This window comes from Salvia hispanica, chromosome 1, assembly GCF_023119035.1.
Source record: "Salvia hispanica cultivar TCC Black 2014 chromosome 1, UniMelb_Shisp_WGS_1.0, whole genome shotgun sequence".
NCBI lineage: Eukaryota > Viridiplantae > Streptophyta > Magnoliopsida > Lamiales > Lamiaceae > Salvia > Salvia hispanica.
The window spans coordinates 6,681,274-6,704,900 of record NC_062965.1 but is presented as its reverse complement, the minus strand read 5'-3'; the positions used below and the strand labels follow the sequence as shown (position 1 = coordinate 6,704,900).

The window sequence follows — 23,627 nt, the reverse complement described above, 5'->3', positions numbered from 1 at the left end:
TCAATAATTGATAATTAAGGAAATCAAACTTACAGCTCAAACTCATTTGCTTCCTGTGTATTAAGCAATATGTAAGTATATGCAGCTTTGTACTCGATTTCTGACAAGAATCGTGTCCGTCCCTTTCCAACACATCTGGTATCATATGTAAAAATCTGAAGCATATCTTTAGGGTAAGTAGATCCCCCTCCGTCGTCATTACGAGGAACATCTCTACCGCGGCAACGGACATGTGACTCGAAGTAATGAGTGCAAAAATGAGATGATTCCACGGCCAAATATGCATTACATATCGATGCTTCCACAACAGCCTTATTCTTTACATTCAACTTCAACCTGCGCATGTACCGTTCAAACGGATACATCCATCGGAAATGCACCGGTCCTGCGATCAATGCCTCATATGCTAAGTGGACTGGAAGATGCTCCATGGAGTCAAAAAAAGACGGGGGAAATATCATCTCAAGCTTGCATAAGGTAACTACAATCGACTCACTGTACTTTGCCATATCAACATCTCGTATCATTGTAGCAGTGAGATCTCTAAAGAAATTGCTCAACTCTGTCAGAGGTTCCCATACAGCGTGTGGAAGTAACTCACGAAGTCCAATCGGTAGCAATCTTTGCATAAACACATGACAATCGTGGCTTTTCATACCATACAACTTGTGTTTCTTCATATCAATGCATCTTGACAGGTTAGAAACATAACCATCCGGGAATTTCAAAATGTTGAGCCACTTGAGCAATAATTTCATGCTTTCTTTGTCAAGTGTGAAATTTGCCTTATGATATTTCCCGTCATATGGCCAAAGTTCAGGTCGTATGCCAAGCTCTTCCAAATCTCTTCTTGCATTAGGATTATCTTTCGTCTTGCCTTCCACATTCATGATGGTATTGAAGATATTGTCAAAAACATTTTTTCTATGTGCATGACATCTAGATTATGACGAATCAAATTTGTCTTCCAATATGGAAGATCCCAAAATATGCTTCGTTTATTCCATCCAAAAATCTTGCTCAACTCGGAATTTGATGTTTCTGCACCTTCATCAAACACTCTCTTGAATTCAAACTGTTTCAAGTTATCAAGTATCTCTTCTCCGTTTAAGATCGAAGGAGGACCAGAATGTTCGGTTCTGTTCTTTATAAAATTCTTTTTGTCTCTACGAAACCGATGATTTCTATTGAGAAACCTCCTGTGACAATCAAACCAAGTGGTTTTTAGACATTCGATGTTCGGCCTTCATAGTCATTATTCGAGCATTTGTTGACAACTCAGAATAATCACATCCTGCCCACAAATCAGACTTAGACGCTTCCAACAAATTGTAGAAATGTAGCGACTCATTTATGGGGGGCTCTGGCATGTATGTAGGCGGAACATGTTGCCAATGCTCATAAGCACTTGATTGTTCCCGTGCATCGTGCACCATATGTTGGTAAGAATTCAATGGAGGATCACAATGCATGGATTCTATCTGTCCCGAGCTGGAGGACGCTTCAACATCATAAGACGATGCTTCAACATCACAATGAAATCTCCAATCATAATAATTTCGAGTGAATCCCTTTTTCACAAGATGCGCATTCACCGTGTCCGGATGATAAAATTTTTTGTTATTACAACGTAAGCATGGACATCTAATTTTCAAACCATCCATTCTCGAGGGATGTTGCACAACAAAACTTATAAACTTATCTAATCCATCAATAAATTCCAGATTCAATTCTCCACTAGAACATTTTCTCTCATACATCCATTCTCTTCCCGGAATTTTATTCATTTCACTATCTATCACACAAATATAATAATATAAATCAAATCAAGTATAGAAATATTTAGAATTAATTAGCCACAAATTGAAGAATAGTTAACAAATAAAAGTTGTACCTTTAAATAATTGGAAAAAAATGTCAAGCTGAGCTGACCGTGGGCAGCTAAAATACCTCCAAATCGCAGAAATCCTAGGCAAGAATAGTGAAAGTTCAAAAATTTTAAAATGTGGGAAAATGAGAATTTGGAAGAATAAACTTATACCTTCATATAATTGGAAAATGTGAAGTTGGGTTGACCATGGGCAACAAAAACACCTTCAAATCGCAGAAATTCTAGGCAAGAAAAGTGAAAGTTTAAAAATTTTGAAATGTGGGAAAATGAGAATTTGAAAGAATAGCTAATAAATAAATTTATACCTTCAAATAATTGGAAAATGTGAAGTTGGGCTGACCATGGGCAACAAAAACACCTCCAAATCGCATGCAAGAAAATGGAAGGTCGAAAATTTAGAAATGGAGAAGAATGAGAATGAAGAAAGCGGATCTGGATAAGACTAAAGAATTTGCTAGAACCTGTATGTGTGCTCGCAAAAAGTTTTGCTAGCACATACGAGTGCTCGCAAACTGAAGGAAATTTGACTAGTTGGTTAATTTGCTAGCATTTGATGCTCACACTTTTGCTAGCACTTGTACGTGTACTCGCAAATTTGCTAGCACATTTACTCCCACTCGCAAAGTTGCTAGCACTTTTATTCCCACCCACAAAATAGTCGACGGAAAATGATTATATTTCCTTTTTACATGAAAAAACATTTGCTAGCACATACTAGTGCTAGCAAATTGAAGGAAATTTGACTAGTTGGTAAATTTGCTAGCATTAGGTGCTCACAATATTTCTAGCACATACCAGTGCTAGAAATACCACTCAATATTTTGAAAAATGGTTGTTTTTACCATATATGCTCGCAAATATGCTAGAAAATATTTCGAATTTTGCAAGCACAGCCTGGTGCTAGCAAATATTTGGTAGAAACCAGCGCCTTTTTTTTTTTAGGTTTTACCAAAATGCTTCAGTAAACTAGGTATTGATTTTGTATCAAAACTCAACATATTTATACATAGTAAGCAAGAAAAAAAAATTCTAAGTGCAAATCCATTTATCTGATCATATCTAACTCACAAGTAATGTTGCAATCAAAAAAATTATAAATAGGCTTTATCAAATGATGCAAAATTCACTTTTCTAATGTAAAGGATTATAAATTTACAAATTTAATCTTCCATTAATCCACTGATCCAACTTAAGTATAAACCATTTGTTAAATTATAATTTTATTCTATTTTTAAAAATATTTTTTAATAAATAAAATATTTTGTTTATAATTAAAAGTCTATATATCGAGAGTAACTTTATATAGCCGCCACCCCTCTAGTGCATAATTAGAGAGTAAATCCCAATCACTAGATAATAAAATGGGGTGGAAGAGATTGTGTTTTAGAAATCTTAGAATTTTCAATATATGAGATCATTTTAAGATTATTTGAGTTCATTCCATGAGTAATAAAGTCTTTTAATAATTCACAATAATGTGGTAAGTTGTGAAATTCATGGAGGTAACATAATTGGTGAAGAAAATTAAGACAAAGTGTGACCGTAGCATAGCCAGAGCTGGAGACGAGCAGATGATGAGCGAGATTATGCATCATTTCATTTTGACAATTTCATATATTTTATACCTAAAGCTTTTTCCTCTTTTAGAGGTATATACGTCCAATTTTGAAACTCTTTTATCGATTAAATTTCTATTCAAGAAATGATGAATTTAAAAAAATGCATTACAAGTTAGAGCAAGAAAAAAATAATCCCACAAAATTTATATATGAGAGGAAGTTGCAGATTTTGCCGTGGATGTTATTTCCTTTTTGGGACTGTTTTCCTTTCCTTAAAACAAAAACACACATACTCCGGCACCAAAGGGGAGGAGGGTGGACGCGGTGAAGGGGAAGAGGAGGAGGGTGGCTGCGACAAAATTTCAGAATTAAGGAGTATCAGTGTATCACATACGCGATCGGTAGAAGAGTTTCAAAATTGGGGTTTTAAATTATAGTATGTGGTAAATATTAGGGCATTCACAGTGGGACGCCCTAAGCGACACCCTATGCACCGCCATGTTAGCATTTTATCATCCTCTCATTCCACCTGCAGTGGGGCGGACTATAGCCCGCCCTAAGCATTTTATCTATTATTTGAATATTTAAATACTTCAAAATTTGGAAAAAAAAAAAACTTCATTTCATTATAATTAAAACATTACAATATGAAATAAAAAAAGGCATTGAACAAGGCTCGAGTCAAGGCCCATCTGCATTTTTGCCATCCGATGTACTCAAATCGTAGTCGTCGGGATTCATTTTTCGAGACGATGAGAGAGAATAATTGGAACGTGTGAAATGGTAGAGAATTGTAGTTTTTAAATAAGAAAAAATTTTGGAAAAAAATCAAAAAAACAAAACAAAACGCGTGAGCATCGTCCGACCCATCGTCCGCGTCGTCCACAGTGGCAGACGATGCGACGGACGATGGGGTATCCTTCGCGCATCGTTCGCGGACGATGTATCGGGCGCGGATGATGGTTAACCCATCGCCCACGATGCTGCAGTGACTGACGATGCGACGGACGATGCATCGTCCGGCGTATCGTCCGCACCATTGCGAATGCGCTTAGTATGAGGGAAATAGTAATAAAAAGAAAATAAAAATGAGAAAATCTATTATTCTAAAAAATTTGTATACCTCAAATTTCTAAAAGTTCAACAAATTTAATCTCCAATTTCAAAAGATCTGAAATCTCACTTCATATACTATCATAATTGAGTCTTCATATTGACATATTGTTTTCCAACCAGCTTATGCTATTTGTCAATATATTTAATGCATCATCGTGTATAAATTAAAAATAAAATAAATCCCTTTACTATTAAGAATTAAATATACTCAAATCTTAATTCGGTTAAAAATGGGTAAAATATACACAATTCTTAGGGCATCCACTATAGGGGCGGCGCGCCGGCGCCCCGGAGGCGGCTTAGCCGCGGCGGTCTATAGGGGAGCACGCGTCCGCCCCAGGGGCGGCTTAGCCGCGGCGGTCTATAGGGGAGCACGCGTCCGCCCGGGGGCGGACGAAAATGTTGGGGCGAAAGGGCCATCGCCCCGAAGTCGGCGAGGACGGGCCGGATGAGAGAGAAGCGCGGCGGCCGCCGCGCCTATCTATTGCGCGGCGAATCGCCGGCTTTTACTTTTTTTGATTTTTAATTCGAATTTGTAATTATTTTTTTTGGCTTATTTAAATACCCCACCAATTTGTTTTTCACTCCACACCCATTTTCACTCCACCCCCAATTTCACAACCCTAAATTTTATACCAAATGCACGGGAGAGACGAAGATTCACCCGGCACGGAAGAATCGGGATACGGATACTATCCTTCTTCCCAGCCATCTCAGCTGTGGGATCGAGTCCCACCCCCCGGGGATCGAGTCCCAGTCCCCCTCCATTCCAGTCGTGGTCACCGACATCCCCGCCGTGGCAACAAAGCCAATATCGGGGTCAATCTTCTCATCAGAGGAATTTGGGTCGTTCGGCATTTGGAGATTATCGACCCACTATGGACTCGCCCACCCATCCGCGGCCGGATACCCCTTCTCACTCTTTCCAGCGCACCCAGCACTCCTTTGTCTGATTTCGATAGGTTCACACCGGAGCAGATGATGGGGCTGATGAGTCCGGGCCTACCGGAGACCCCGCCGACGAGATCTTCCGGCGACGGCGGTGGTGGGAGTGGCGGCAGCGACAGCGGTGGTGGGAGGGGCGGCGGCAACGGTGGTGGTGGGAGGGGCGGCGGCAACGGCGGTGGGGGAGGGCTGGCGGCGACGGCGGTGGGGGGAGAGGCGGCGGCGACGGCGACGGCAGCGGCAGCGGCGGTAGCAAGTCGGCGATAACAAGTCGGGGCGGGCACTACACCAAAGACGAGTTGATTGTTGTGGCGAGGGCATGGGATGCCGTCACATCAGACCCCCGTGTTGGCACCGATCAGACCGAAATGGGCTTTTGGAAGCGTGTCTTGTTGACCTACAATGAGTTCAAGCCGAGAGGCGCCAAACCGCGTGACGCGGAACAGCTCCGGAAAAAGTTTGGGAGGATTCTGACACCCACCAGGAAGTTCGCGGGCATCTACGGCAACAACCTTCTCAACGCTGAGAGTGGCCGCAACGAAGCCGACGTGAAGGCTCTGTCTCGTGTCCCAATACAACGCGCTATATAAGCCTATGTTCACCCAGTGGGAGGAGTTTCTCATTCTCGAGAACTGCCCGAAATTCAAGTCCATCTGTGCAGAGGAGACTGAAGGTCACGGGGCGAAGCGCAATAGACGCAACAGAGCCGGGAACTACAGCAGCAGCAGCGGCGGACACTCAATCGACCTCAACGACGCCCAAACGGAGGAGCCCTCTGATACATACACTAGGCGTTCACACCCTCCGGGGCAGGTGGCCAGCATCGACGCCCAATGTCCGGGCAGTGTTCCTTCGCTACTCGGCGCCCGGGCCGGATCGCGCAGCCGCGCAGCGCCTTCTGGAGCTCGGCCCGTGGGACCATGGGGCCCATGCGGTCTTGAACAGGAACCTGAATGTGCAGTTGATGAAACAACTGCAAGATAACTGCCGTTTCTACGAGTCGGCCACCGACTCGATCACCAAGGCGATATACTATGAGCTCATGTGTAGGATCGAGAGGATCTGGGGCCGACTGGTCCAGGGGCGACGGGGCGGCGGGGCAGGGCGGCGCCGGGGGGAGTGGGCGACGAAGAAGAGGCAGAGGATTCCGACTCCGCCACCGAGTAGATGGTGGCGGTGTTTTTATTTGTTTTTAAATGTTTTTTTTTTATAAAATGTTCGTTGTGTAATTTTCCGGTATCCATTAATACAACAAATATTTGGACTCATCGCACTTTTTAATTTTATTATTATCTCGTTCTCTAATTATTTATATTCCGATAATTTTCATTGTAATTGAATTAAAATATACAACAAATAAAATAAAGTGAAATTTGTCCATCAAAAAGTGCCCACTATTGCTGCGGACACTTTTTTTTGTGGTTGTGGACAAATAAAAAGTGGCTATGGACACCACCAAAAAGTGTCCACCTATAATGGATGCTCTTAATAAAGAATTAAAAATGTTAAATTACTCGTTAAACTTTATCTTTTTATTTTCTTTATTTCCACGTTTAAGGGAAACATATTTCCATTGGATGCACGATATCTCACTAATCTGTTGCTTTGCGAACTAAACAAATATATTCATCATCCAAATTTTGATTGAAGAATTTCAAACTGATCGAGGGATACACAAAATTCAATTTGATATGAAGAAAAACGGAAGCGCGAGCAACGTTTCTGATAAGGGTCGGATCCTGGCGGTCGACCCCAATCTCCCGCGGTTTCTCTGCCAGAACTGCCGCCAGAGTCTCTGCATCGTCGGCGTCGATTCCTATGCCGACAGATTCCCCGGCTCAGGTTTCAATTTTATGATTCTCGCCTTTCAATTTTTGTTCTTTTTACTCGAGTTGATTGTCGAAATTGGGGTTGATGGAATATTATATTTAGAATGTACAGTGATGGAGAACGGGATTTGTGGAAAAAATGCTTAATTTTTAGCTAAACTGGTTGTTTTCTTAGTTTTTACTTTTTCGAGTGATCGATATTTTGGTTGAGCTGGATTGATTGAGAAGTTTGCAGTTTAGTGCATTGTTTGTATAAGTATGTGCTTTATTGTGCTTCTAGGGCATAGCTATGAATGCCTATGATGTGTAGCTGCTTTAGCTCATATGTGAATTTAGCCTTATTTTTCTCTCCCAGCTCGATTTTTGTCAGCTATGTAGATGAAGCCCTCTTCTATCGGAAGTGCATAGTTTTATTTAGGTGCAAGTTGATAAGTATAAGTATTCTGCATTGAGATTTTTGGTGTGTGTTGTGCAGGTATGCAAGGTTCTTCAATCCTTGGTACAGGTAGTGTTTCTGGTTCAACACGGATGGACCACTCATTTGTTGTGTTGCCAAAGCAAAGGAATCAGACCCCAGGTGTTCCTCCTCGCCCCCGAGGTGGAGCAATGAACCCAGATGCTAGCCAGTCTGGGAAGGCAATAGATGAGTCATTTGTTGTGTTACCTCCGCCAGCTGCTTCAGTGTATAAATCGGAACCTGGAGGTGATGGAGGTGGGACCAACTTGTCATCACCTGAGGGTGGACCCACTAGCTCCCCTACACAACCACACAATTCAGGCTTCCATTCCACAATAACAGTCCTGAATCGTGCATTTGATATTGCCACTACGCAAACGCAGGTCCACATAATATATGATATTCATGTTTATTGCAAAAGTTTGTGGCATATTGTCTAAGATTCCACATTGTACTATTCTGACTTCAAACATTTCATGTTCTGCATGTGGCATGTAATTAACAATTTCCATAACTCCTTTATGTTCTGTACATCTTATGTTCAGGTTGAGCAGCCTATGTGCCTGGAGTGCATGCGTGTTTTGTCTGATAAACTTGATAAGGAGGTTGAAGATGTGAATAGGGACATAAAATCTTATGAAATGTGTCTTCAAAGATTGGAAGGAGAAGCCAAAACTGTGCTCAGCGAACCAGAGTTTCTTAAGGAGAAACTGAAGGTGCTTATTCTATGATCATATTGAAATTAGTATGTCGTGTTTGTTTGGTATATGTGAATTTTATGGAGCTCAGTGCTATATTTGTTTACCAGTTTGTCTTTCATCTAGCAGAATGTTCAAGTTATTTGTTGATGTTAAATCTTCATGATGGAAATCCACTGTAGTTCGTGCTTATGTATCTCCAGAAATTATGTAATCAATGTCAAAGGGGAAATAGTTAATCACTTTATGCTGTATGTACTGAAGTTTTAACTTTGTGGGAAGTGTGCCCTTTTGGTATCTAACTAGAATTCAAAGACTGATTATGTCATATTGGTTAACTTATAAGATAGAAGAAGAAGAACGAAAGCTCGAAGCAGCAATTGCAGAAACAGAGAAACAATGCGCTGAAGTAACTGCTGAACTAAATGAGCTGGAGTTAAAGTCTAGCCGGTTCAAAGAGTTAGAAGAACGGTAATGCCAATAAACTTCATTATAGGACATGTGCCTTTGAGTTGTTTCTGTGGTGATGTCTGAGAAAAATGTGCATATTTTTGTTCATTCATTCTTCTTCATTTTCCATTTCTTTGTTGCCATATTTCTTGCAATTCCTTTGGATTATTCATATAGTGTTCTATCTTTTACAGATACTGGCAGGAGTTCAATAACTTCCAGTTTCAGTTGATCTCTCATCAGGTTTGTCTCAGTTGCTCCTCTGGAATCTTAGTTTCTATTCATGCTCTTCCTCGCAGCCACTCCTTATGAGCATTATACTTGCCATGCTTCCTTAAGATTAGAAGATAGAGATGCATGAAAAGAAAAGATCCCTTTCTCCTATCTGTCCTAGTTTTTTTCTCTCAGAAATATGTTCTGTAAAATTATTTAGCTTTAAATGTATGGTCACTAGGAAGAGCGGGATGCAATTCTGGCGAAGATTGAGGTCTCACAAGCTCACCTAGAGCAGTTGAAGCGCACCAATGTGCTAAATGACGCCTTCCCGATCTGGTATGATGGAGAATTTGGAACTATTAACAACTTTCGCCTGGGAAGACTTCCTAAAGTTCAGGTATATTAATGGTGTAAATGAATAATGTTATTTTCTCTTTAAATGTCCACCTTTTTCACCCGGCCTGTGGAATATTGTTAGGTCGAGTGGGATGAGATAAATGCTGCTTGGGGGCAAGCTTGCCTTCTCCTTCATACGATGGCACAATACTTCAGACCAAAGTTTCTGTATCCTTCTATAATATCGAATGTCTGCATATTATTTTCTGATATTCTACTTTGTAAAAGTATCTAGCAATGAACTTTGAGTTTAAAATTTTATGTTACCTTTCTGGTTTATCCTTTATTTTCTGCTCAAGCATATCTGAGTGTTATTTTCATAGAACTGAAATAATGAAATCTCTGCCTTTTCAATGGTTATTCCTTAATTCTTGCTTTCAGATATCGCATTAAAATAGTTCCAATGGGAAGTTATCCTCGCATAATGGACAGCAGCAATAATACTTATGAGCTGTAAGTTGGAAATGATGCCCATATCAGTTTACCAAATTTGAAATTATTCTTTGGCCACATCCAAAAGGGAAGTAAAACATTGATAATACTTTGTAGTGGGGTTGATTATTGTGCATATCATAAATTCATAATGATTCATGCTGTCAGAATCCAATAATTCCAATTGCATCTTTATTCTGCGACTTTCTCTGGATCTAATTGTCTAATTGTACCTTTAGTTCCATTTATTTGTGCATATCTAGGTATATTCTCATTCTTTCTTAAACCTTACAGATGTAGCCTGCCATAATTTTACTGCTCTTTTTTAAATTAACGGGACACGTGGTTTACTGTATATTTAATTAAGCACAATTGTTTGATCTTACTTGGATATTGACACATCTAATGTTAATTATTTCCCAGCTTTGGCCCTGTTAATGTATTCTGGAGCACTCGTTATGACAAAGCTATGACGTTATTCTTAACGTGTCTAAAGGAGTTTGCGGAATTTGCAAACACAAAGGATAAGGAAAACAACATACCTCCAGAGAAATGTTTCAAGCTTCCTTACAAGTAAGTTGATTTGAATATACATGTCTTTCATTGGTGGTATCATTTAACTGTTCATTCAATAAAGTCAAGTAGCTACTAGCTACTGAAATCGTAAAATCAGAAGCATCCCCAATCTCAAGAAACGCATACCATTCCTGCATTTCCTTGATACTTCCGGAAGCGCTGCTGTCTCTAGTTTCCTCTGCTGATTCTCTTAAGTTATCGTTAAGTGGGCGTAGTTTATTGTGCTTGCTTTCATCTGACCAACTAATCGCAATCAGTTGCGGTGCAGCGTTATTAGTCGGGTCTAAAATTACTTTTAAAGCTTAATGAGAACAATGATGTTGTGCGAGAGCTTTTACCAATCTACTCTGGTTTCTGACTTTCACATGATGTATTTACAGAATTGAGAATGACAAAGTGGAAAATTACTCCATAACACAGAGCTTCAATAAGCAGGAGTATTGGACCAAGGCTCTTAAATACACCCTTTGTGATCTCAAATGGGCTCTCTACTGGTTTGTTGGGAATACAAACTTCCAGCCACTCACTGCCTCCGTAGCAACCCATACAGACGTCTCAAGCGCTGGGTCGATCTACAATAAAAGACCAGCCGATACCAGGTTACAGTCAAAGTAAATCTTCTGCTCATATAGAAAGGTTAGAGACCAGAATGATTGTACAGTGCACAATGTGATTAAACAGCTGTTATATAAATAGGCGTAGCAACTCCAACTTGTACCACAAATGCAGTTTCTGAGTTGCTAGCACAGTGTAATCTTACTTCTTCTCTGTTGACATGATAAGATTGCTCTAATTTTAATAGTTTTCGTTGTTTGAATTCATCATGCTCGATTTAGTAATCGAGCTATGATTTGATCTGATTGGTAGGAGTATTACATAGTTATGTATAGTTGAAAGGAACCAGATAAGTTTTCCTAGTGTTTAAAGTGTTCAACTCGAAATTTATGATTACCTTACTGTTTATCATATCCATACTTATTATGATTAATAAGCTTTCCTCAAAGATTGCTAATGCTCAACGGTGATCTATTACGCACTCTTTCAAGGGTGGTTGCTAGGCCTGTATATTCGGGTACGCGAACCCGAAATTTCAAAAATATCATACCCAATACCTGACCCGTATGTGAATTCGGGTATCCTAATACCCGGTGCGGGTACCCGAACCTAACTAATCAGGTATCCATAAACCCGAAATTAGTATTTCAAATTTGTTCTTTTATATAAATTATATTGTGATGAGAATAGAAATTATTAAAAATAACAGAATAATACTATTTATTGACTATTATTAAAAGTCTAAACTTCAATTCTAATACTTTAGCTTTCTCTAGATTATGATTCCATGACTATACTATAATTAGATAAATAGACACTACTTAATTTTAAAATAAAGAAATTTTTGGCATAAATCTACATGTGATTAAATAAATTTACTCTAGATTTACCCTACGGGCCATAGGCCCTATACTAAATAAAAATATTTATCACAAATACATAATTAATCGGGTATTAGTCGGGTACCCTAATACGGGTTTCGGGTACCCTAAACCCGAAAAATCCTAACATTAACTACCCAAACCCCGTACCTGAACCCATAATTTCGGATTTCGGGTACCCAAAACCCGTCGGGTATTGGGTCGGGATCGGGTATACCTGAAACCCGCGGACTAAATTTGCAGGCCTAGTGGTTTCTTCTAGCCGGACCTCATGTGGTAGGATTGGCATTAGCCGAGTTAGGCGCCGTTTTTGTTGCCATACAACAAGCCTTGGTTATATGTATTGGCACAAAAGGCTCGGGATAAGTGACTTACACACCCAGAAAATGGCCATGCCAGTTTTTGGGCCGGGCATGGCTGTATCCCGATTGGCTCAGGTTGTAATGAGAGCTAACTTGATCTAAGTTAGCAATTAATTATTGAGTAAAAGTTTGATGATATTTAACTATGTCGAGCTTGAAAAGGGTGAAATTTACAAATAAGATACTAGTGACTGAAACGAAACCATGTTTTCTTGAATTCTGGAACAACGCAAAAAAAGTGACAATCAGAGGATCATGCAAATATCACATAAAAAAAGCCGCACAAGAAACATAGTATCACTAAACAAACTCAACTAACTAAAACAAATGTAGCTACTTATATAAGCCTCACTGGAAACTCCTCTGTTTCCACATCAAAATGAGCCGCTTCCTTCACATACTCGCCCTCCTCTTGTTCGTCTCAAAATACGTCGTCTCTGCTCCTTCATGTGTGCTGGTTGTGAAGGACGTAGCGCCTTGCCTCGAGTACCTGCAGGGAAAAGGTGCCTCCCCTGAGTGCTGCCAAGGGGTGAATGATTTAAGTGGCCACGCTAAAACCAAAGAAGATCGAACCGCCATTTGTAACTGTGTGAAGCAAGCTCTTTCTTCCTATAAGTATGATCCCAAGCTTATCCCTCTTCTTCCTAAGAAATGTGGATCAAATCTTGAGTTGCCACCCGTTGATAAAGACTATGATTGCTCCAAGTAAGCAACAATTTTCTTTGCTTTTTTTTACTATGTTCAATTTCACTTTTGACTGTGATTTGTTTGGATGATGATTGCAGGGCCTAGATTATGAAGATGGAGATATGATTTGGTGGAGGTGATAAATCTTTAGTTGTTTGGGAAAAAGAATAAATAAATCAAACAAGTTGTAATATGATGATGTAATAGATCCTGTTGAGATAGAGAATAAACATTTGGATAAAAGATATTTGCCTTTTCCTTTCTTCTTTTTACATGTATAAGCAGTGCTTATGTCTTATGAATTATACTACTATGAGGAAAAAGTAAACCAATAAGAGAATAAATATTGGTGATGATAAAAAGGGGTTGATCAGATTTACCTAACATTTATGGAACTGAATCAAATATATCTGCTGTATTTTTAATTTTAATTTTTTAGCTAGATTATCTCATGTAAGCCGCGATGAATTATTCGTATGCATGGACGAAACATCTGTTTCCTTCTTCTTGAAGCAAACTACTGTCAATTTATTGTTGGGTGGTTGGCTTTGAAAAAATATAAAAACAGAAACTTATGTTTTGGTCACCAAGAATCTTGAAAAGGCTCCACTGAAGTTTCAGTTTATCCATCCTATAAGAAGGCAGTTTTAATACTCAACTTTTGCATACAAAAAAACTAGATAGGGAGAGAGAGAGAGAGATGGCAGAAAATAAGAAGTTCATCATAGAGATTGAGAAGGCAAGAGAAGCTAAAGATGGGAAGCCATCAATTGGGCCAGTTTACAGAAACGCGATTGTCAAAGATGGATTCAGGCCGTTGCCACAAGGCCTGGAGAGCTGCTGGGATAGTTTCTGGTGAGGACTTTATCAGTATACAAATAGAGAAAATAGAAATAATTACTTGATAATGTATGCAAATTTTGCAGCCAATCTGTGGAGAAATACCCCAATAACCAAATGCTTGGCGAAAGAGAAATGGTAGATGGAAAGGTAGTAGCATGAGGAGATTTTTTATGCATTTTCTCAAAAAATGTTTTGTATTTCAACTGTCACAGTTTGTTTAAGCATGTTTTGGCAGGCGGGCCAATACGTTTGGTTAACTTACAAAGAAGTGTACGATTTAGTCCTAGCAGTCGGTGCATCTGTCCGTTCTTGTGGTGTCACTCAAGTAAGAATTTTTACATATATTCTACCAAATGTTGAGTTCAAGATAAAAAAAATTATGCTAAATTATGACAGAAGTTTCTAAACATGTGCAGGGTGACAAATGTGGCATCTATGGTGCAAATTGCACGCGTTGGGTTGTAAGCATGCAGGCATGCAATGCACACGGTCTCTACTGTGTGCCATTATACGACACTCTAGGTAAGCTCCGCTCCATCTCCTTCACTCTTCTTCCAAAATCAACGTAGAAAAGTAGTTGCATATTATACGACACTCTATGGTATTGAACTTTCGACTAATTTTGGGCTCTCCCGTCTCTTCTATGTTTTACTCCAGGTGCTGGTGCAGTGGAATACATCATCTGCCATGCTGAGATCTCAATTGCATTCGTAGAAGAAACCAAAATCTCTGAGGTTATGCAGTTTTTTTTTCACTTTTTTCTTGTTTACTTATGGTAAATAATTGATTGATCTTGACTATCATACTGCAGCTGTTGAAAACCTTTCCCAGCTCTGAAAAATACTTGAAAAGTAAGTTTTTTTCCTTCGAATTTTGTAAGTGTGTGATTTTTGAAGGATACATAATCAGACACTCACAACATCGTATAGCTATTGTAAGCTTTGGAGAGGCAACTCAAGAACAAAGGGAGGTTGCTGCAAATTTTGGCACAAATATATATTCTTGGAGTGAATTTTTGCTTCTGGTACAATTCCTCTAGGCCTAATAATCTTCTTCATGATTTCCAAACAAGAGTTTTATTGTAATACGATGCGGCTTTCTCAGGGAAAGAGCAAGAGATACGACATCCCGCTGAAGAAAAAAACCGATATCTGCACAATAATGTACACTAGTGGGACGACAGGCGATCCAAAGGGAGTAATGATCTCAAATGAGAGCATTCTGTCAGTTATTTCTGGAGTGAATCACCATTTAGAGAGCATAAATGAAGAAGTGTGATATTTTTCATACTTTTTTATATATAAAAATAAATAATTTGGTACAGAAGATATCATAATATCTTCTTCTATTTACCTATTCTCTTGCATTTACAGTTCAGTGAGGCAGATGTGTTCCTTTCCTATCTCCCACTGGCGCATATATTTGACCGTGTTATTGAAGAACTGTTCATCTCAAAGGGCGCCTCGATTGGATTTTGGCATAAGGCAAGTTTTAGAAAATAGAAAAAAATCAAAATAGACTGCAGCATCTCTTGAAATTATCTTATCTGATGTTAGTGAGTGGTCTCATCAGGATATCAAAAAGCTTCTAGACGACATCAAAGAGCTCAAACCGACAGTCCTATGTGCTGTTCCACGCGTTCTAGACAAGATATACACAGGTATAACAAATCATGTCCTAAAATCTTGAAAGAGTAGAAGTTCATGTAGAATGATTTGGCCAACCAACTCTAGGATTGATGGAAAAAATTTCTTCGGCTGGCGTAATCAGACAAACACTCTTCAACGCGGCCTATGCCTAGTAAGTACTGAATGTGCTCACTCCATTCATCCACTTACAGAATTTGAACAAAACTTTAATAGTAGTTCTTACATATAACACTGCATTTGACAAAAAAAAATGCAGCAAGCTGCATAACATGAGCAAAGGGTACAAGCATTCTGAGGCAGCTCCAAAAATCGACAAACTTGTATTCAAGAAGGTGATTTGATTGTACAATGCAACGTATGAATCTTTTCTGTCGCCTTCAAATTCTACAAACTTACTACACCCTAATATACAGGTCAGAGAAGGCCTAGGAGGAAAACTGCGCCTTATCCTATCTGGAGCAGCGCCCCTCTCTCCCAACGTGGAGACATATCTACGCGTTGTTACCTGTGCTCATGTCTTACAAGGATATGGTAGATTGGGCGTATAAAATGTTTATGATTACTACAAAAGTCACAAACTTGTGTGTTTAAGAATTTTGACAAAAGAGTGGTAATGTGATGCAGGTTTGACAGAAACCTGCGCAGGATCGTTCGTTGCAAGGCCCGATGAGCTAAGTATGGTGGCCACAGTTGGCCCTCCCCTCCCTGTGGTAGACATACGCCTAGAATCTATTCCTGATATGGAATATAACGCACTATCTTCAACTTCTCGTGGAGAGATATGCATAAGAGGGAAATGCTTGTTCTCGGGATACTACAAGCGCGAAGATCTCACCAAGGAGGTCATGATTGATGGATGGTTCCACACAGGTAGGTAGACAGATTCACTACCTAGCTAGTTTCAAAATCATTCAAGATTCTTGAAAAAGCACCTCGTCGTTTTAGTACTAATAAGGCAATGCATTACCACAGGGGATGTTGGCGAATGGCAGCCAGATGGGAGCTTAAAGATCATTGACAGAAAGAAGAATATTTTCAAGCTCTCACAGGGGGAGTACGTGTCAGTCGAGAACTTGGAAGGCATCTATTCCCTAGCGTCCACCATAGACTCGGTGAGTTCTCTGCTGTATCACAGTATTTTGCATGATCAGATTATTCTGATGCATGTTTATCGACAGATATGGATATATGGCAGCAGCTACGAGTCATTCCTCGTTGCTGTTGTCAACCCCAACCTCGATTCCCTTGAGCGTTGGGCTGAAGAGAACAAGGTTGATGGAGATGTTAGTGCCATATGCAAAGATACAAGAGCTATAGACTACATTCTTACAGAGCTGACAAAGACTGGGAAAGAGAACAAGGTTTGTCTATGACCATGATTGTTGAAGGATGAAGATATTAGGAAACTTATTTGTGAAAAATGATGTTTTTTTCTTTTGCAGTTGAAGGGATTTGAGTTTATCAAAGGCGTGTATCTAGAGCCGGTGCCATTTGACATGGAACGCGACCTTATAACTCCCACTTACAAGAAGAAGAGGAACAAGTTTCTCAAGTATTACCAGAAGCCCATTGAAGATATGTACAAGAACAAGAACACCAAATGAGAGAGATGCAGATAAGAGTCTGATTTATGTACCTTTTAGAATAGATCAGAAAACATACCAATCATCTCAAATACCATGCATTTACACCTCTACAACATCTTCATAACATCATCACTATACATGTAACATATGAAATGAAACACGAGAAACACGGCCAAAATGCAACAACATTATTCCAGTAGAGAAAAATAAAGTAAGCACAGCATGATAAAACCTTGGTTTATAAAAAACTGTGGTGCGAAAATCCATCAAAACATAAAATTAGGACAACAACATCCACCACAAAAGGGTGGGAACTAAACGCCTGCTTCTACAACGCCAACAGAGAGGGAGCGGTTAATGTTATCCGATATCTCTGGTGGTGTCTAAAAGTTATTATAAACTAGGCCCTCATCGTTGTATCCTAATATAGATAAAGATTGTTTCCTTTAATGATTTTATTGTAAACATAACCTCAACTTAGAGTCTTAGACTAAAGTTTGGCAAACTTCAGCAAACTGAGGTCTCCAGCTACGACTTCTCCTCATCTGATGGTGGGCATTGCCCTGGCACAGAATCAGAATCAACAAAGAACTCCTCTACTGAAACAAAGGCAAACACGAGTAAGGAACCAGCTGTAGTATTCAAAGCAAACATGGTAGCCATATAAGATAGAAAGCCCTTACTTAACCCAAAACCATGATCAAATGTAAAGTGTTGACTCACTTATATGCTTACCCACTTTCGTGATAACCGATGTGGGATGTATCAAGCATTAGGTCAAATGAACGACTATATGCAAGAAATGTCTACAAAACTAGAAATGCACCAACATATAGACTTTCTACAGGACACTTTGGTCTTGCAAATGGTGCCAAAAGAAATGACTAGAAAGGTAAGTTCATGCAGTTGGGAATATGAAAAAGAGTTATTGTCTACAACGTTAACTTTTGAAGATCATTAAGGTTTTCTGCAAAAGGTATCATCAAGTCGCACTTCTATGTCATCCATAATCGAAAATAGCGTTTTGATCTACAAAGGGTAGAGCAAAGGGCGATTTGGTACTCACCTATATCCTCTTGTTCTGGAGAATCAAGTAGAATATCAGAATCAGAAGGCAAAAATGGAGAGCCAGGATAGTTTCCGAGAGCTCCTAAATCTGCATATATTATTTTTAGCAACAAGAATCACATAAAATATGAGAACTCATGATCATTACAGTCTTGTAATAAAGAATAAGATTTCAAACTAAACAGAAATTACCTCCCAAGTTTGATAAATCTGCTGTCAGGTCTGAAAGACTAAAGTTCCAGGGAATCTGAGCCAAAGATCTGAGGGAATCTCTAGAATTTCCAACTCCATTATCCGGAGGAAGCTGCAATCCAACTGAACTTGCCACATCAGATGTAAAAGCTGTGTCAAGTGCCGAAGCATCAACCCCCATGCCTGATATTTCTGATGTGCTAAACGGGAAATGGCCGCTTGATGCCACTGATGTAGGGCTTACTGGTATATCCGACATCGAGGACATCGCATTGTTTGGTGGCATAATTGGGGACACATCAGCTGTATTTGTGTCAATCACCATACTGCAGAGAAAGGATGAGAGCAGTAAGTCATCAAAACAAAATTCTGAAACTTGAGAATTATTTTCATACCCCAAACGCCAAACAAGAAAATGAAGTTCAGAATAGGGACTCACTCGCTCCCAGAGTTCATTCGCATAGGATGAAAATTTCCCGGGGCAGGAACACCATTGACAATGTGACAGCTAGATGTTGAATAGCCCATAGGGTCGATATGAGGTTGACCGGTAGCTGGAACGGGAGGATGCTGTATAACAGGGTATCCCATTGGCAAGTTGGTGACTGCACTGCAAAGAAGTGACACTGAATAATGATGACGACAAAATATAATAGGAAATACAACACGAGACCATTGTTCCAGTTGGTTGTTGCCTCGTTTTTTCTTGTATGATATCCTACTCTATTTGAATATACAGCCAGCAGAAAGCTAGCCATGCTCCAAAAAAAACATCATTGATAGTAAAGACCAAACGGGGCAACTTTAATTTGTCTCTAAACCTTCACAATTGAATTTTTCTGATGGGACTAAAGCAAAATATGTCACAAATTGAGGTTATGATGCTCCAGATCAGAAGAAAAGGTTTACCAGGCATTGGATGGATTCCGTTCTGCATGGGAGCTAGTGGAACCTTCGGAGGCCCGGGGTATTTCATTAGATGAAACTGATGCTCTAGCAAGTGGTTGAATAAGATTATTTGTTTCTTCAACTTAAGCCTTATGTAGTAGGATCGGAAGAAGTCAGCATTTTCTTCCTCTAACTTCTGCCACACTGTCAATAGAGAGAAATATATTGGTAAACGAGTAAATAGATTTAAGCCATTATAAGTATAATGTCTAATTAACAATGCGTTAAACAGAATACCTACCTAATGTTGTGAAACCAGGATCAATTCTAGCACGATTGAGTAGGGTCTTTACCACCTCATCTCTATTCATGTACAGCTGTAGACATCGTTCTATTAGATTCTGCACCTACAGAAGAATAAAACAACAAAAATCAATATGCAGCTCAGAATTAATTGTTGAAGCCCTGAGGAGAGGAGGAAAAGAGAGACAGGAAAAAGAATCGAGAAAATTATAGCCTTACAAGTTCGATATCCTCACGGGATACTTTTCTGTTGTCATTGCTTGATGCCGAGACTGAACCTGAGTCTGGTATAGCCGCCTCTGTGGCATTATTTGGCAGCTCAGTTTGGGAATCATGCGAAATAATATTAGGCTTGATGTCCTGCTGTTGATCCTGAGAAGACAAAAAGAGAATGATAATGAGCTCTCTCTCTCTCTCTAGGGCCTTTCCTAACTGAGATCAGATCGGAATCTGAATATAAGCTGTATAAAATCGACTAGGCACCTTTACATGGGGATCATGCATGACGATACGCATGAAATGGAACAAAAACAATCTCAAACTTAATAAGTGAAAATCTAGACACCACATCACAAGCATTATATGGCATAGTAATCTGAAACACTTTTTGTAATAACTGGTAACACTTCTTATATCCTTCGTAAAGTAGAAAACGATTATTAAAATGCAAGAGTTCAAACCTGCATGTTCTTCATTTTAACAACAAGCAAGACGGGAGCAGTGTTTCAGGAAACTGTTTATCTAATGGTGGTATTGCTCCACTCTCTACCTGAAACAGAAAATTCAAGTGTTAACTAGTTTTTACATCCATTGTCACTTGCCAGTTGCCACCTATAGAGAAATGCACGGTTACCATATTTTGGTCAATACAGAATCTTTTAGGACTCATTTGATCAAAATACAGTTCGAGGATTATGCAAATTACAACAGGCTGAAGTAAGAAAAGTATGTTTAAGCAATTCACTAGTTGGTCTTCGGATTTCAAGATGCATGCGTAAGCCAACATTATGAGATCAACATGATGATGTACAACTTCTAATTTATGAAAGCTGCACTGGTGCCATATAGATCACACCCGATCTTAAGAGAGTTGGCAATCCTCATTAATACTAACAAACTAGGCCTTCATTCTCTTACTAGAATTATTCCATTACTCAATATCAGAGATTTCAAACCACTATAGCATACAAATTACACAAGATATTTATCCAATCTATATTGAAAAGAAATAAACTACTGCCTTGCATCTGAAAATCTCAACATTAACAGCACCACTACCTTCAACCATACAAATTACATCATTGAACAAGAACCGAGAAAGGAAAAAGGCCAGTGAACTATTTATGCGAGGAACTAAATTATGATGAAAGCACTACGAAAAAGAATATACATTGGCCTCGGTGAATTAATTTGGCAGAACTTAAGAGAAAAGATTTGGCGCATTTTAAACCAAGATTCAAACTTTAAAATGAAAATCAGTTACTTTCATTAATTCAACCGAAAAAATAAGCAACTGAATTAAATAGCACTTCCACAAGCAAAAAGATGTAGCAAAATTCAGAAATTTTCATAATCCAAAGCTGGCTATCAAATCTGTCTTATCTATTACTTGATGTTACTTGATAAATTAGAAATGTAGACTGGTTTTGTGAACCAAAATACACAAATTTACCAGCTCACTCTTATAAAAGATCCACAGAATCTAAAAGGCGTATGTCATCACCGAATTATAGAAAATAATTATAAAAGAAGTTATTTACCTTTTGAAGAAACTTTCAACTTCAAACGCCTAAAAGATCCAAACTTTATGATTTTTTTGACAAATTATGCACACCCAGTTTAGAAAAAAGCAGATTTAATCTGGACAAAGAAACTTACGAGCTGAACCAAGAACACTGAGATGAGCAAGGAGGTCACAGAAAAGTTTCAGACTTGAAGGTGCAATTCAAAATTAAAAGTTCAAGAAATCTCCTCCTCTAGAGTCCATCTAAAGTTGCATTCTTGCAGAAAACTTGAATTGGTTATATAATGAGAGAAAATTTGAAGAAGCAAAATTAGAATTGAGGGAGAGGAAACTAAGAAAGTAGTGGTTGGTCAGAATCATGGAGGATTTTGCCTTTGGTAAAAATGGTGGATATGCTGAATCTTGTGAGGGGTTTTATTGTGGTTTAGTTGTTGTTGTCATAAAGGTGAGTGAGAGAGCGAGACTTATATAGACTTGTGAACAGTAGAAAGTGAAGGTGGGAGAGAGTAAAATTGGACAATGATAATCTCAAGTTTTGTTTTTAAAAAATCAATATTAGTACTCTTCAGTTCTCTATTAAAAGAGATATTCATATTTTATTGTATACAAGCTTTTACAAAATGATAGAAATAGAAAATGAGGGTGAGAAAATAAAATAGAGATATAAATAAGTAATAAAATAAGAAATAGTAAAGATGTTTTTATGCTAAATAATTATGTGTTTATTTAGGTGAAATATCCTTTAAAAAATATGAGTCAATTATAATGAATTCGAGATAGGAATAGATTGCGTCCTGGTGTAGTCATGATATACATTTACTATTCGCATATCAATTACTTTTAATCCTTATTATACCTGCCAGCAAAATGCGCGTGAATTTGATACCTTATAATGCTTGCCAGCGATAACTGACAATATTACACATTACGATTCACGTGATTTGATACCAAGTAGTGCTTGCCAGCGATAAATCGTCAAATCATATTATACATTATGATACACGTGATTTTGATTCCAAGTAGTGCTTGCCAGCAATAAATCAACAAATCATATTATACGTGATGATACGCCGTGATTTTGATATTCATAGTGCTTGCCAGTGATAAATCGGCAAATACTATTATACATTATGATACGCATGATTTTGATACTCTATCGTATTTATCAGCGATAAATCGATAAATCGTATTGTACATTATGATACGTCTTGAAAGGTTGGTAAATTATATGACTATTAAGTATATATTTAACTATTAGAAGTGTAGAAGTTTTATATTTAAATTTTAAAAGTAAATGTCTATTGTTAAAAATCATCTTTATTTCATCTGTATTTATAGAGTGTAAATAAGTTCTAATAAATTTGAGGGAGTTATTCTGTTTAGTTGTTGTTGTCATAAAGGTGAGTGAGAGAGCGAGACTTAATAGGCTAGTGAATAGTAAAGAGTGAAGGTGTGAGCTAGTAAAATTGGACTGAGATAATACTCCCTCCATCCCCTATTAGGAGTCACTCTTTAACCGAGCACGGATTTTAAGAAATGTAAAGAAAAGTTGGTTGAAAAAGTTAGTAGAATGTGGGACCTACTTACTATTTATGGTAAAAATGAAGTGTGACTCTTAATTGGGGACGGACCGAAACAAAAAAGCGTGACTCTTAATGGGGGACGGAAGGAGTATGTTACTAGTATACTAGTTTTGTCGTTATAGAATCAATATTAGTACTCCTCAGTCCTATTAAAAAAGAGATAAAATGTGTTCCATCCGTTCTAATTAAGTTGAGTTAAAGTTTTTGGGCACAGAGATTAAAAATTGTGTTAAATAATACTCCCTCCGTCCCGCTTAAGATGACACGTTTTCCCTTTTAGTTTGTCCCAACTAAGATGACACATTTCCTTTTTTGGTAACTTTCTCTCTCCAATTAATACACTCAACCACTTTTTCTCACTCCTATTAAAATATTCATCTTTCTTCATTTCTCTACTTTAATATCTACTTTAATACCTACACTCACCTTCTCTCTCTCCAATTAAACACTTTAACCAATAACTCCTAAAATCCCGTGCCGGCTAAGCAATGTGTCATCTTAGCCGGGATGGAGGGAGTAGAAGAGATAAATAAAGTAGGAAATATAGAAAAATAGTAAAGTAGGTGATGAGATAAAATAAGAGTGATTGAATATTTTATTTTTTGTCGAAAAGTAAATGACACTACTTAATCGGGACATCTCAAAAAGGAATACAATTCAACGTAGTTAGAATTGAGGAATACTAGTTTTGTTGTTATAGAATTAATATTAGTACTCAGTC

At 38.5% G+C, this 23,627-nt stretch overlaps 4 protein-coding genes across 7 annotated transcripts; 3 read left to right on the top strand and 1 right to left on the bottom strand.

Moving 5' to 3' along the window:
• The first annotated feature begins 7,098 nt into the window (after nt 1-7,098).
• On the top strand, nt 7,099-11,382 carry LOC125202104 (beclin-1-like protein). 2 transcript variants are annotated; one of them, XM_048100447.1, is made up of 10 exons: nt 7,099-7,353; nt 7,816-8,180; nt 8,343-8,513; nt 8,842-8,966; nt 9,140-9,188; nt 9,400-9,558; nt 9,640-9,725; nt 9,939-10,010; nt 10,486-10,562; nt 10,946-11,120. In XM_048100447.1, the coding sequence occupies exons 1-10, from the start codon at nt 7,203-7,205 to the stop codon at nt 10,978-10,980; spliced, it is 1,290 nt and encodes a 429-aa protein (XP_047956404.1). In that variant the 5' UTR covers nt 7,099-7,202; the 3' UTR covers nt 10,981-11,120. The 2 variants fall into 2 exon arrangements, with proteins under 2 accessions (XP_047956404.1, XP_047956403.1); XM_048100446.1 differs by having other exon boundaries at nt 7,105-7,353; nt 10,413-10,562; nt 10,946-11,382.
• An 818-nt stretch (nt 11,383-12,200) lies between these two features.
• Nucleotides 12,201-13,297, top strand: LOC125202634 (non-specific lipid-transfer protein-like). The gene is made up of 2 exons (XM_048101080.1): nt 12,201-13,068; nt 13,149-13,297. Exons 1-2 carry the CDS (start codon nt 12,743-12,745, stop codon nt 13,153-13,155), a joined length of 333 nt encoding a protein of 110 aa, XP_047957037.1. The 5' UTR covers nt 12,201-12,742; the 3' UTR covers nt 13,156-13,297.
• Nucleotides 13,298-13,735: 438 nt separating this feature from the next.
• LOC125200993 (long chain acyl-CoA synthetase 4-like) lies at nt 13,736-17,236 on the top strand. Its single transcript, XM_048098850.1, has 17 exons — nt 13,736-13,905; nt 13,977-14,040; nt 14,129-14,218; nt 14,310-14,415; nt 14,551-14,627; nt 14,705-14,744; nt 14,823-14,917; nt 14,998-15,165; nt 15,267-15,377; nt 15,466-15,553; nt 15,627-15,693; nt 15,799-15,874; nt 15,956-16,073; nt 16,167-16,412; nt 16,515-16,654; nt 16,721-16,903; nt 16,985-17,236. The coding sequence occupies exons 1-17, from the start codon at nt 13,751-13,753 to the stop codon at nt 17,144-17,146; spliced, it is 1,986 nt and encodes a 661-aa protein (XP_047954807.1). The 5' UTR covers nt 13,736-13,750; the 3' UTR covers nt 17,147-17,236.
• Nucleotides 17,237-17,351: 115 nt separating this feature from the next.
• Nucleotides 17,352-21,763, bottom strand: LOC125200994. Of its 3 annotated transcripts, none has more exons than XM_048098851.1 (9): nt 21,454-21,763; nt 20,260-20,320; nt 19,799-19,951; nt 19,578-19,683; nt 19,298-19,480; nt 18,828-18,993; nt 18,389-18,714; nt 18,195-18,284; nt 17,352-17,727 (listed from the first exon to the last, which is right to left on the bottom strand). In XM_048098851.1, the coding sequence occupies exons 2-9, from the start codon at nt 20,272-20,274 to the stop codon at nt 17,657-17,659; spliced, it is 1,110 nt and encodes a 369-aa protein (XP_047954808.1). In that variant the 5' UTR covers nt 20,275-20,320; nt 21,454-21,763; the 3' UTR covers nt 17,352-17,656. The 3 variants fall into 3 exon arrangements, with proteins under 3 accessions (XP_047954808.1, XP_047954810.1, XP_047954809.1); XM_048098853.1 differs by having other exon boundaries at nt 17,352-17,724; XM_048098852.1 differs by having other exon boundaries at nt 20,260-20,348; nt 21,458-21,763.
• Between the last annotated feature and the right edge of the window lie 1,864 nt (nt 21,764-23,627).